The sequence below is a fragment of the Delphinus delphis genome, chromosome 12 (genome assembly GCF_949987515.2).
Source record: "Delphinus delphis chromosome 12, mDelDel1.2, whole genome shotgun sequence".
NCBI lineage: Eukaryota > Metazoa > Chordata > Mammalia > Artiodactyla > Delphinidae > Delphinus > Delphinus delphis.
Genome location: NC_082694.2, coordinates 75,091,934 through 75,104,913, shown reverse-complemented (window position 1 = coordinate 75,104,913; position 12,980 = coordinate 75,091,934). Strand labels below are relative to the sequence as shown.

Here is a 12,980-nt window from a genome sequence, read left to right as displayed (position 1 = left end):
ATTCCAAATCTCTTCCATTGCCCCAAACAGAAACACTGTACTCTTTAAGCAATAACCCCCTATTCCCCCTCTTACCCCAACCGGTCTACTAGTAAGACTAGGAAACCCTAGTCGACTTTATGTCTCTATGAATTTGCTTATTCTAGGTATTTCACATAAATCGAGCCCTGTAATGTTTGTTCTTTTGTACCTGGCTTATTTCACTTAGTTCCATCCATGTGTAAGCATGTATCAAAGCTTCATTCCTTCTTATGGCTGAACAATATTCTACTGCATGTATATACCACATTCTGTTTATACATTCATCTGCTGGACTGTTTCCACCTTTGGGCTATTATAAACAATGCTGAAATGAACACTGGTGTTTAAGTCCTTGTTTTCAATCCTTTTGGGTATACACCTAGGATGGAATTGCTGGGTTATATGGTAATTTTATGTTTAGTTTTTTGAGGAACTGCCAAACTTTTCCACAGTGGCTGCACCATTTTTACATTCCCATCAACAATGTACAAGGGTTCTCATTTCTCCACATCTTCATCAACATTCGTTATTTTCTGTGTTTTAAATTACAGCCATCCCACTAGATGTAAAATAGACTCTCCTTGTGGTTTTGATTTGCATTTCCCTAATGATTAAGGGTGCTGAGCTTCTTTTCATGTGCTTACTGCACATTTGAATATCTCCTACAGAGAAACGTCTATTCAAGCCCTTTGTCCATTTTTTAACTGAGGTGTCTTCCCGTTGTTGAGTTTCAGGAATTCTTCATATATTCTGGATATAAAATCTTTATCAGACATATGATCTGTAAATATTTTCTCCCAAGCTCACATATTTTTATATGAAAATAAACTCACCCAACTTTCAGAGCTTTTCTAAGCATTAAGCATATACAAACATGTATGTGTGCTTACCTCAAAAAATTTCTGTATAACATAGTTGCCAAAAACATCTGTCATTAATTGATAGGCTGCTTGTAGAATTTCATTAAATACCATCTGTCGCTCAGCTGGAGTAGCTCTCTCTAGCTTTTGCTGTATGAATCTATGTGGGAAAAATTTTAATGCCATGACAGTATATTGATAATAAGCTCCGGCAATATCCGAATCTGACTCGAGTATTATACACCCTGATATATATTGGATATATATGTGTATGTGTATGTGTGTATGTGTGTGTGTGTGTGTGTGTGTGTGTATATACATATCCACATAAATAAAATCATTTCCAGAAATAGTACTAAAACATTTTATTCAATTTAAAATAAAAAGAACAAAAGTTATGGAGCATTTCTTTGTTAACACCTTAATTTAAAATAACTTCTAGTTAGACTGGCAAAAAATCTGGACGTGAAGATGTTTAATGCCTCTTAAGTTAGTTCTGGTTCTATTATAATCAATGAAAAACTACAAAGATATTACTGGTATTCATTTATTTTTAATAATCATATTATTACTAAGTATTTTTAGAACATAATAAAAGAAACCTTTAGAAATAAAATTCATGAGACACAACTTAATTCCTAACTAAGCTAGCCACTGTGGACTTCCTTGGTGGTCCAGTGGTTAAGACTCCGTGCTCCCAATGTAGGGGGCATGGGTTCGATCCCTGGTTGGGGAAGATCCCGCATGCCACGGCCAAAAAAAAAAGCTAGCCATTGTGAGTGACACAAGGTCGATTTGCTACTCTTAAGGAACTTTAAGAACTTTCAACCATAGGGAGATAAAATCTGTATGCAACTATATAATGAAAAATTACTTTAAAAAATTTTAGATTTACTTTAAAAAGATACCTCAAATTTAGTAAATGTGTTAGAATTCTACTACTATTTTCCTTTCTGTGTATTATCTTGAGAACACTAATTTGCATGTACCTCAAGCATTACAGTACACGTGGTCTGTTTAATGTAAACTTTGTTTTAAACATTTTTTTAGACAAAGTATATATCAGGGACACAAGTCCATAAATGTAATTTGGAACATTATTTTCAAAAGGAAATTTGAAGAAATTAAATGTATTCTGTCAATGTAATAAAGATAATCCAATAAAAGGATATTGCTCTATTTTTATTATAGAAAACTGAAGAACCACAGAAAATAAATTAAAAACCTGTATTTTTATAGTTCATCCTAACAGGAAAGAAAAATCCATATTGGATATTTATTTTTTAAACAATTCTAACGTTTATAAAGGTTAAATCATTCTAGTCAAGAAAAACTTTGGCTCTTTCAAAGCAAAAATGCAATAGAAAGTATCATAAATAATAATCACCTACCTAGAACCATGCTGGTCTTGAGAAAACTCAACTATGTGTCCAATCAAGTCTCTAAGTTGAAGGTTTGGGAAGCGGTTGTTTCTGAAATCTTCCAACAATCTACTTCGGCCAGAAGGCATAATATCAGACCTATTATACCGAAGCCGAGAAGGAGGAAAGAGCTGGCTGCTGGAGCTAAACAGACTGGAAGTGCCTGAAGCACTTCGATATTTTGCTTCTGCTCCAGGTGCTGCAGAGATATATCGACCACTACCATTTGTCAGTCCTCCTACAACAAAGCAGCTGTGGTCAGCAAATATTTTTGACAAAGTCATTCCTCAAATAAAAGTCATTTAAACCAAGAAGTCAGTCAATATAGAAATATTCACCCCACTAATTCCTATATGGTATAACAGAAAATTAAAGTTGAAGGAGAAATCTCACACATTTACTTAATGTGTCTGGCTATAATATGGGGGAAAAAAGAGACTAGAAAACATGAGAAAAATAAACCTGTATTTGTTCCTGGCAGTTTAGTTTAAAAACGTCTAATGTCATACACAAAACCTGTATTCGTTCTTGGAAGTTTAGTTTAAAACATAATTATAACAACTAATGTCATACATACTAGTATCAATACCAGAATACTGAAACCACCAACAAAATTTTCAATTACATTAACAAGCAAGTTACAAACAGCTAGCAAACTCAGATTTTAAGCCACTAAAAGTTTAATTGAAATTTACTCACAGTGTTAACACCAACTAAATCTGTACTTTTTTGGAATATATAAAAATTCATTAAGTCATATATACTTATGTAAAGAAAAATGATTTCTTAGTTAACCCGATTAAATTTCAAACTTAAAAAACCCACAATATCAGATAATAAAGCCAAATTACACACTATTTAAATTTTTTATTTAAAAATTACTCTCCATAAAAATACTACTGTTTTACAGACAAGAAATAGTAGCAGTAAACATATTTATTATTCCTAGAGCTTTAATGTTGACCATTTAAAACAAATGAATAAAAAGCCTTTTTAACTTATATCCCATTCCAAAGAATACTACTAAAGGGCAGTTGATAAAAACAAAAATAAATAGAAGCAGGTAATTGTTCTTATTACATATAACCATTTAAAAGTACTTGACAGTGTCCTTTTAAAAAAGAAAAATGTACAGAAAATTATAAAATGCAGATTTAGTAGTTCAGATAAACAAAACCCACCGCCAGCTTTCACTATTGTATATCACTTCTATTTAGAATAGTGCTGTATGTACAATCCAGGCCACAAAGTATAGATGGTGCCAAGGACACACTGTCAGTGCAAAGTTATAGAGAGGCATTAAGGGCCAAAAAGAGTTACAGGGACAAGGAGCAGTAAAAGAGTTATAATCCTGGAGAGTGAAGCGGGTTAGAATATCCCTCTTTTACTTTCAGTCCCCACTGCCCTAGCTTTATTTTTCTTCATTAAATTTCCCATCATCCAGTATATTATACATATTTATTATTTATTTGAATCCTCAGCCCCATTTCCAATGTAAGTGCCATAGAATTACATTCGCCTACGTGCTAGATACGTGGTACCTAAAACGATGCCTCATACACAGTGAGTACACAAATATTTATACATATTTAATGTAATATCAACTGCCTGAGGTCTAGTTCTGTAATATCTTTCCTGAAAGTGTGTAACTTTAACAAGCTGTTTTATACACCAAAGTCATTGACATCAAATTCTCATGTTCATTGCAGTTCTACATAAACTCGTGCTCATATATGAAAAGTCTAAAAAGTAAAAGAATTCAGTTTTTTAATACTGTCTCGATCTCTTCACTATTAATCCTTCTAGTCCCCTATTTTTATTTCTGTTTATAGTACCATCAACCGTTCACAACAATAACTGATCATTAGCCCATTCGAGTCTCGATAACAATTCTTTAAACTTTTTGTAGGGTAGGGGTGCTCTGCTTATCATTCCAATCTGTTTTCATAAATAACAATTATATCTTCCCATTCAAAGGCCACTTTGATGATGTCATTTTATACTAAAAACCTACAGCATCCTGCTAGAGTACCTTCTCTATATTCTTCAGCTTACTTTTCAAGTCATTACTCCAAACCTACTTTTCACATGAATTTCCTAATAGTACCCTAATTGTTCACTTCTCTCCTTCTTATTCATTACTATCTCTGTACCACTGCTTATCACTACTTGAAACAAGGCCTAATCCTACCTCCTTATTCTTAATGCACTAAAGGTTTCAACACCAAATTCAAAATACATACTTACCCCAGAAAAGACAATTTTATTTGGTACCTTCCAAGTAGTCCTATCAATATCCAACAGGAATTCCTCCTGTGTCTAGATATTTCTTGATTATATTCTATCAGCTCCTAATATACCAAACTCCTGATGCACTTTGACAACTTAAAATGTCTAATGATGCCAAACTGCCTTGAGTTTTAAAAAATCTTGGAATTTCAGTTCTAGAAGACTAATTAGCACTTTCATTTATAAAGTTGAAAAATTAATTTCACAAAGGGCCAGGATACCTTCGTTTCCTTACAAATTAATTAAATAAGCATTTCAACTCAATTTAAAATATTCATTAAACATTTAAAATTTGGTTTTTTAGGGAACTGCCTGGTGGTCCAGTGGTTAGGACTCCTCACTTTCACTGCTGAGGGCCTGGGTTCAATCCCGGGTCAGGAAACTAAGATCCCTACAAGCCACGTGGGGGAAAAAAAAAAAAAAAAACTGGTTGTTTTTAAACACTGAAAGCATGTCATCCAAAACTATTTTGGGATTGAGGAATATTTTACAAAATTGGCCTATACGTTTCAAAAATGCTGAGGTCATAAAAGACTGAGAAATAGTTCAAGATTAATAAGAGTCATGACAAATAAATGTCATGTGTGAGCCCCCAAATCCATCAATCGCCCTCTCCGCCCCAATGCCCCCCCCCCCCCCGCCTTTCTTATAAAGGATTTCAATGAGACAACTGGCAAAGTGAATAAAGTCGGCTGATTTGATAGTAGTATTGTTAAGTTCCTGACTTTGACAAAAGAATGTCCTTACTTTCAGGACACACACACACACACACACTGATATGTTCATGAGTAAGGGACACTGTGTCTGCAACTTCCTTTCAAAAGTTATCAGGGAAAACAAATGGGTGTGAAGGGACAGGCAAATGCAGAGAGGGGAAGCGAGGAGAGGGAAACAACAATAAAGCAAATTCAGTTAAATAACATTTGGAGAATCTGGCTAGGTTTTTTTTTTTTTAATTGTTAATGATTTCCTCTTAAGTCTGAAATTATTTCAAAATTAGTTAAAAACAAACATACAAATTGGTCATCTATATTCATACCATTGCTACTGGTCATCTAAAAGATGTGTTCTGCACCAAATGTGTTAAACGGTAACAGTCCCTTCAATTTATCACTGACCTCACCCCTATCATTTATCACTGCTTAATCACTAGCTTAATAAGAGTGTATGGGACATGGAGATCTGTACTATAATTTCACAGATGAAGTCACTATAATCCAAAAGTGATGTGACATGCAGCTAGGCAACCAGGAGTCTTAGGCTAGAGCTCATCACACAGTAGTGTGCTGCCCCTTATACGCTATTTACATAGGCATCTATCAAGTTCATTCATGACAACTGAATGAAGGCAAACACCTCACAACTATCCTAGCAGAAATAATATGATTTTATAAGTTTTCATTAATTTCCTTGAGAAGTCTATTGTTTTAGAATTCTTCCCTATTTAATACCAGAAATCAAAAAGATCTTAATACTGTGAAAAACACGGGGGAGAAAAATATAAAACAACTAAAACCACCACAAAATAAATCTCAAAAGTTTTTTCTTTTCATTATTTTCCACCTCCCTGGGATCTGGAATAACAACTCCTGAGCCTATTCTTTTATTTATTTACCTTTTCTATTTTTTTTTTTTTGCGGTACGCGGGCCTCTCACCGCTGCGGCCTCTCCCGCTGTGGAGCACAGGCTCCGGACGCACAGGCCCAGCGGCCACAGCTCATGGGCCCAGCCACTCCGCGGCACGCCGGATCCCCCTGGACCGGGGCATGAACCCGCATCCCCCGCATCAGCAGGCGGACCCCCAACCACCGCGCCACCAGGGAAGCCCCTACTTTTTCTACTTTTTAAAAAATAAAGATTCTCAAATCTTTCCCAGTGGATAGTTTTTATTTAAAAACAAAAAAAAGTCTACCTGAAGATTATTCTGATAGAGGTTTGGAGGCTAATAAATTAGAATCAAGATAAATTAAGGTTTCATTTTAGAGCAAGTTTTCAACTACTAATTTCAAATAAAAATGGTAATCCAAGTAGATTCAGGGTCCCGAAAAGGGTACAACTACATATAGGCTACTAGGTAGAGTCCCTTTCAGAAGGCGAGGCTCTGGAAAGCTCAAGAATGATAAGATGATAATGAAAGATGACTAGGTTAGTTGGAGTGGGCAAAGAATAAATGATAAAGAATGCATAGTTGGAAAAAGTCTAAAATGAGGATGACCTAATTCCACTTTAAGCTATTACCTTCAGTTAGTTCTAACCCAGAGCCCATACACTTAGTACTTTCAGTTCGCTATTTTTTTTCTCTGATTACTTTTCAAAAGAAATATATGGAACATTCAGAGTAGACTGTAACAGCCATGTAACTCCTTTCTTCCTTCCAATTTCTGCCTTTTGCAAATGGAACTGTCTAACCTATGCCTGTCCCATGACTGTATTTTGGAGGCAGATAACTTGTTTCCTAGGTTTCATAGACCCAAAGATGGAGAGGAATTTTGCCGCAGGGTGGACCACATTCAGAATCTCACCTGATTTAGAAAATAAGATTTGGGATTTTTGGAATGGTTCAAGACTCTTGGGGATGCTGGAATGGGGTGAATGTATTTTGCATGTGGGCTGAACGTGAATTTGGGGGGACCAGAGTTTACATGGTACTGGGCTGAACTGGGCTTCCCCAAAAGATATGTTCAAGTCTTAACTCCTGGTACTTGTGGATTTGACTTTATTTGGAAATAGGATCTTTGCAAATGTAATCAAGTTAAAATGAGGTGTCATGCTGGAGTAGGTTGGGCTCTTATCCAATGACTGGTGTCCTTATAAGAGAAGGAAAATTAGGACAGACACATAAGGAGAATGCCAGGTAATGATGGAGGCGGTGACTGGCGTGCTGTGTCTACAAGCCAAAGAACGTTAAGTGTTATCAGCAACCATCAGAAGCCAGAAAGAGGCAAGGAAGGATTGTGCTTACAGCCTTCAAGGGGAGTATGGCCCTGTTGACACCTTAATTTGACTTCTAAGCTTCAGAACTGTGAGACAATAAATCTGTTTTAAGCCACTTAGTTGTAATTTGTAACAGCAGCCTTAGAACACTAATATATAATGCTATCTTAACAACACTCTGAGACAAGGATATTATCTCCATTTTACTTGTGACACAATAGGCTTAGAGAAGCTAAATCCTTAATAAATCCTTATTCAAGGATGCATAGCTAATAACTAGACTGAGTTTTTTTTTTAACTATTATATCTGAATAATTCCCTTTCGGTTATACTCTGCTACACCTCATGAAGAACATTTAATGCCATATACCATACTTAAATCTGGGATATGCTTGAGGTTACATGGGAGAGTAAACCATGTAAATTTTTTAACTATATATTTGCCATATAAAGACACAAAATTTTTACTCGGGAAAAACCAAGGCTTCAATGAATTAAAAAACCTACATAATTCTAGTTAAAAGTATAATCTTCCACATCATCTTAAAAGACTAATATAAAAAGCAAAAAGCATAAATATGTCAAGTGTGCTATCTTAAATTTTTACATTTTATGACCATCTGTAAGCAAACAATATCAGGTGCAAACCAAAATAAAAATCTGTTGTTTCCATTTCTATTGCTTGTAATTCTTTTCTAAAAGCAACTAAGTAATTAATCTACCTTTTAGCATCTAGTGCTTCAACTTTTTAAAAATATAAAGGTAAGAGAGAGGCCATCTTCACAGAAGATACTTAATATTAATAATCTTCCCTCATTCATCAAAGAGCATTTAAACAGACTGAGTTTTTAACATATGAACTATGTAGTTCAGACTAGTATTATATCTCACTTCTACCTCTACTCACCTTGCCAATTTCCATTATTCCATCAAAAAAGGCTTGTATGATTTCAAGAACTGTCTGAATCTTACACCTTTATTGAAAACTAAACTACTTCTGTGATTACTGAACATGAGGACACTCTAAAAACCTACCCCTACCCCAAACCAAAGAACACCACACACAGGCAAAAATAAAAACTCACAACCGTCATAAAACTTCTCAAAGTGCAGTACTCTACAGAGTATGATCTTAACACACTGATCAGAGAACACACTACCAGTTAAACAATGCTTTAATGTAGAAATCTATATAGGATGTGAAATAATTTTTTTAAACAAGTAGCCAGTGTCCAAAAATAAATTCATCGATAAAACAGAAAGAAACAAAGCCACTTAAATTACTCCAACCATTTTGTTGAGATCTGAATACAGTTGACCCTTGAACAACACGGAGGTTAGGAGCATCGACTCCCACCCCACCCCACCAAAGTATACATATAAGTTGTGACTCCCCCAAACTTAACTAGTAGTAGCCAGCCTACTGTTGACCAGAAGCCTTACCAGTAACATACAGTCTATTAACACGTTATATGCTATATATATAATTATAATTTTATGCATTCATGAAATACCTAACTTTTAATTTTTTTTTTTGATATTTCTATGCAGTCTGCGATTTTTTTCAAGTTGTTGCAAATCTCCAAAAAAATTTCCCAGTTTTCCACATTTTTTGGGGGGAAAACAATCCATGTATAAGTGGACCTGGGCCGTTCAAACCTGTGTCGTTCAAGGGTCAACTGTACTGTTAAAGCTGTGGAGAATGGTTTCAGCTTTCTTGTTTCTAATCTAGTAGGGAGAAAAAACACAGAAACAACTCTAATATAATCTAGCCTGTGGTTAATTTGGTACAAAAAGACCAGAAAGGAAAGATAATAATTCTAATGGAGAGAATCACTGTGTTAAAGTGCAATAAGGCAATAGCATTACAATCATTATACTGTAATTACTGGTTTACTCATCTGTATTCACCACAAAAAAATCAAACTTGATGATGGTGGGTAGAATAATGTTTTCTTCAAGTGTCTCTCAAGTCAAGCACAGTCTGGCATATAGGGATCTGACATTGGTTGAATAAATTAAGTGAATTAATTAAGCAAAATAAATTAATTAAATAAAAATTTTCATGAGACCCCAGAATTCTTAAACGGGGGCCAATAAAACTACACATAAAAGATAAACATAAAATAGGGATTAGTTTCAGTATAAATTAAGCTTATTACTATCCTATTTAGAATATCATGTAAAGACCCTTATCTGATCAGTTTTAATTTAAAAATTAGCAATAAAATATTATGAGATCCTTGAAGTAAAAAGTATTTAATTTAGATTAAAAGTCAATTGCAGGGGGACTTCCCTGGTGGTGCAGTGATTAAGAATCAACGCAGGGGACACGGGTTCAAGCCCTGGGCCAGGAAGATCCCACATGCCACGGAGCAGCTAAGCCCGTGTGCCATAACTACTGGGCCTGCACTCTAGAGCGTGCGAGCCACAACTGCTGAGCCTGTGTGCTACAACTACTGAAGCCCGTGCGCCTAGAGCCCGTGCTCCACAACAGCGAAGCCACCACAGTGAGAAGCCCGCGCACCACAAGGAAGAGGAGCCCCTGCTCGCCACAACCAGAGAAAGCCCCCGCGAAACAATGAAGACCCAAAGGAGCCAAAAAAAAAAAAAAAAAAGTCAATTGCAGGCAAGTGAAAAATGCCAATATACTGACATTCAAACTCACTTTCCCCACCAACTCACAATAGGCTAAATTATATTTTACCACAATTTTATAAAAAGTTCACAAAAATTCTAAACTTAGGGAATAGGAAAAGATCCTTTATTTATTTAGAGCGACAGTAGACAGAAATAAAAGCATTCTTTGAGAAGCAGTGTGACACCTTGGAATGAACCAGGTAGACCTGGACTCAAAATTTTTGTTCCTTACTAACTTCATGACTACAAGCAAGTTCCTTGATTGCTTTGAGAATGAAGGGGGGGGGGGGTGTGGTGTGTGTGTGTGTGTGTGTGTGTGGCGTGAAAGAAGAGTCAAAGTTAATTTCTCCCCATTTGGATATTCAATTGCTCCAGTTCAACTTACTGAAAAGACCATCCTTCCTAAATACACCAGAGTGGCACCAGTGGCCACAAATCAGGTAACTAAACGAGCAGGTCTATTTCTGGATCCTCTATTCCACCAATCTATTTCTCTAACCCTTGTGCCAATACCACAAGTTTAGTAAAACTACCACTGCAGTTTTAATAAGTTTGATATCTGGCCAAGTTATTAAATTCTAAATTTGTTCTTCAAGACTGTCTTGACTACTCTTGGCTCCGTTTTCCCATTCATATTAAATAAATCAGCTTATCAATTTCTTTAAAAAAGCCTGAAAAATTCTTATTGAGATTGTGCTAAATCTATACATCAATTAGAAGACAGTTGGTATCTTTATAATACTAAGTCTTTCAAGCCACAAACATGATATGTCCTTTCATTTATTTGCCTTCTTTAACTTCAGTCAGTGCTTTTATGGTTTACAGTGTAAAGATTTTGCCCTTCCTCCCATGGACTTATTCCTGGTTAAGGAAACAGTCTCATGTAAAAATATTCTAAACATAAGTCAATTTTCAGTATTACCCCATGAGACCTATGCTGCATTCATTTTTAAAGGTTATTTGGCTAAAGCTGCAGATCTCTCATGAAGCACATCTGCCTATATTTTAAGAGTTAGTTTTTTGATCCTATGTTTACTTAATGCACATTATTTAGTGTATAAACAGTGCAATGATGTAAGTTCTTGGTGAATTCTTGATTGTTTTTAAGGCACATGAAGACTTATTTGATATCAGTAAAAAGGAAAGGTAGAGAAACAATTGAGGGAGGAGCTGAAATGCAAATATGAAGGAAAGGTAGAGCCAGTGAATAAAATGTAAAACAACCAAATGATAGTAAATAATGATATACAGAATTATAGTCAACAACATTAAATAAATGCCTCCAATTTGCAAAATACATATCAAGGAAAAAAATATTTAAAAACATATTCAGTAAGAGACCAGACTTTTCTATTTTCTCTCATCCCATAAGCTTTTTTTCAAAAATGCAATGGCACAAGCAGACTTCAGGTCAATAGAAGGAAACAAGGCAGGAAGAAAGAAATCCATTAGGGAGATGATGGGGGACAAGATCAAAGGCTCATATAACACACTAGAGATCCAGGAATTATGAGTTACAAAGAAGTGTGAACTGGAGTAACGCCTTCTATAAACTATGAATTGTCCCAAGGTGTCTCTCTTCACCTGAGTGCTACTGGAAATTTCAGTGGGATAATCCTTTTTAAATGAAAAGCTTAGCATCTGGCTGCTGGGTATTTAATGTCCACAGAATCCCCACAATCATGATGACAAGCAAAAACTGTTGCCACAAATTTCCAAATCGTTCACCTCCTCATTCTAGGTATTTTAAACAAGCACTACAAGTGATTCTGGTATGGTAAACCACTGAATCGAATCATCCAAGTATTTTTTAGTCTCAAATCTGAGATTACCTTAACTGAATTAGCTGGTAAAAACATTCTGTCATTAGAAGCACAAAGTCATAGATAACATTATTAGAGGATAATGGATAAAACATAAGGGCAAAAATTAATCATTGTGACCCCAAACCAGAACTAAGACTAATGAATTTGTACACAGAAATGAAACATAAAATAATAAATTCTTCCACACAATAATTTTAGAACTTTTCCACAACATATTTCATACTTTTCAACAAATAAATGACTTTTCGATGCACCAATGGGTTGAAGCAGTGATTTCATTTACACCACGAGAACCTGTAAATAATATTCTGTTGAGAGCTGAGTATGTTGTCCTATCTATTCAGTCCTGTTGTCCAACATATATTCAGTCCCTGAGTGGCCTGCCTTATGAGTAACACATATTCTTATTTCATACAGTAGATAAGAGCTTTTCTATAAATCTCAAGAATAACTGAGAAAGGGATCTAGAAGTCTAGTAATCTTATATACACATTTTAAAAACACATAACCTACACCATTGTGAGGTTAAATTTGAGAGGCTGAGTAGAATATTGTTATTGATATATTTTGTAAAATTGTTCAATTCATTATAGAATAGCAGAACAGAAAAAGAAAAGATAGTATCAGGAGTCAGAACAGTGTTCTAGCTTCAGTTCTGCCATTTACTGGTTTGGGCAAGTCTCTTGGGCTCATATGACCTATAACTGTCTCATCTTTAATGGGCAGATCACTCAGCCAGTTTATGTTAACAATTAGGATGAAATGAAATAATGAATATGAAAGTGCTTTACAAAACTATCAAATGCTATTCAGTTACAGGGAACTTGCTACTTAAAGGATAATAATACTTTCAATGAAAACTTCAAAATAATTTATATTGTTTTCTGCTTTAAGACCATATATGAAACTCAGAAAAACCGCACATAGCCTTACAACCAATTAGGCCATACTTGTTTTAATTCTCAAACATCTCATTCTAAGAGAAGCGG

At 35.2% G+C, this 12,980-nt stretch overlaps 1 protein-coding gene across 8 annotated transcripts in view; it reads right to left on the bottom strand.

Moving 5' to 3' along the window:
- PUM2 (pumilio RNA binding family member 2) overlaps positions 1–12,980 on the bottom strand; it is a 92,276-nt gene that overhangs the window by 11,526 nt on the left and 67,770 nt on the right. For 4 of the 8 annotated variants that reach the window (XM_060027048.1, XM_060027049.1, XM_060027052.1 and 1 more), the window contains 3 exons: positions 2,273–2,540; positions 912–1,041; positions 191–331 (listed from right to left, as the gene is read on the bottom strand). In XM_060027048.1, coding sequence (XP_059883031.1) covers positions 191–331; positions 912–1,041; positions 2,273–2,540 — 539 coding nt within the window. The remainder of the gene's footprint in view (positions 1–190; positions 332–911; positions 1,042–2,272; positions 2,541–12,980) is intronic. The other 4 variants (XM_060027050.1, XM_060027051.1, XM_060027053.1 and 1 more) reach the window with 1 other exon arrangement.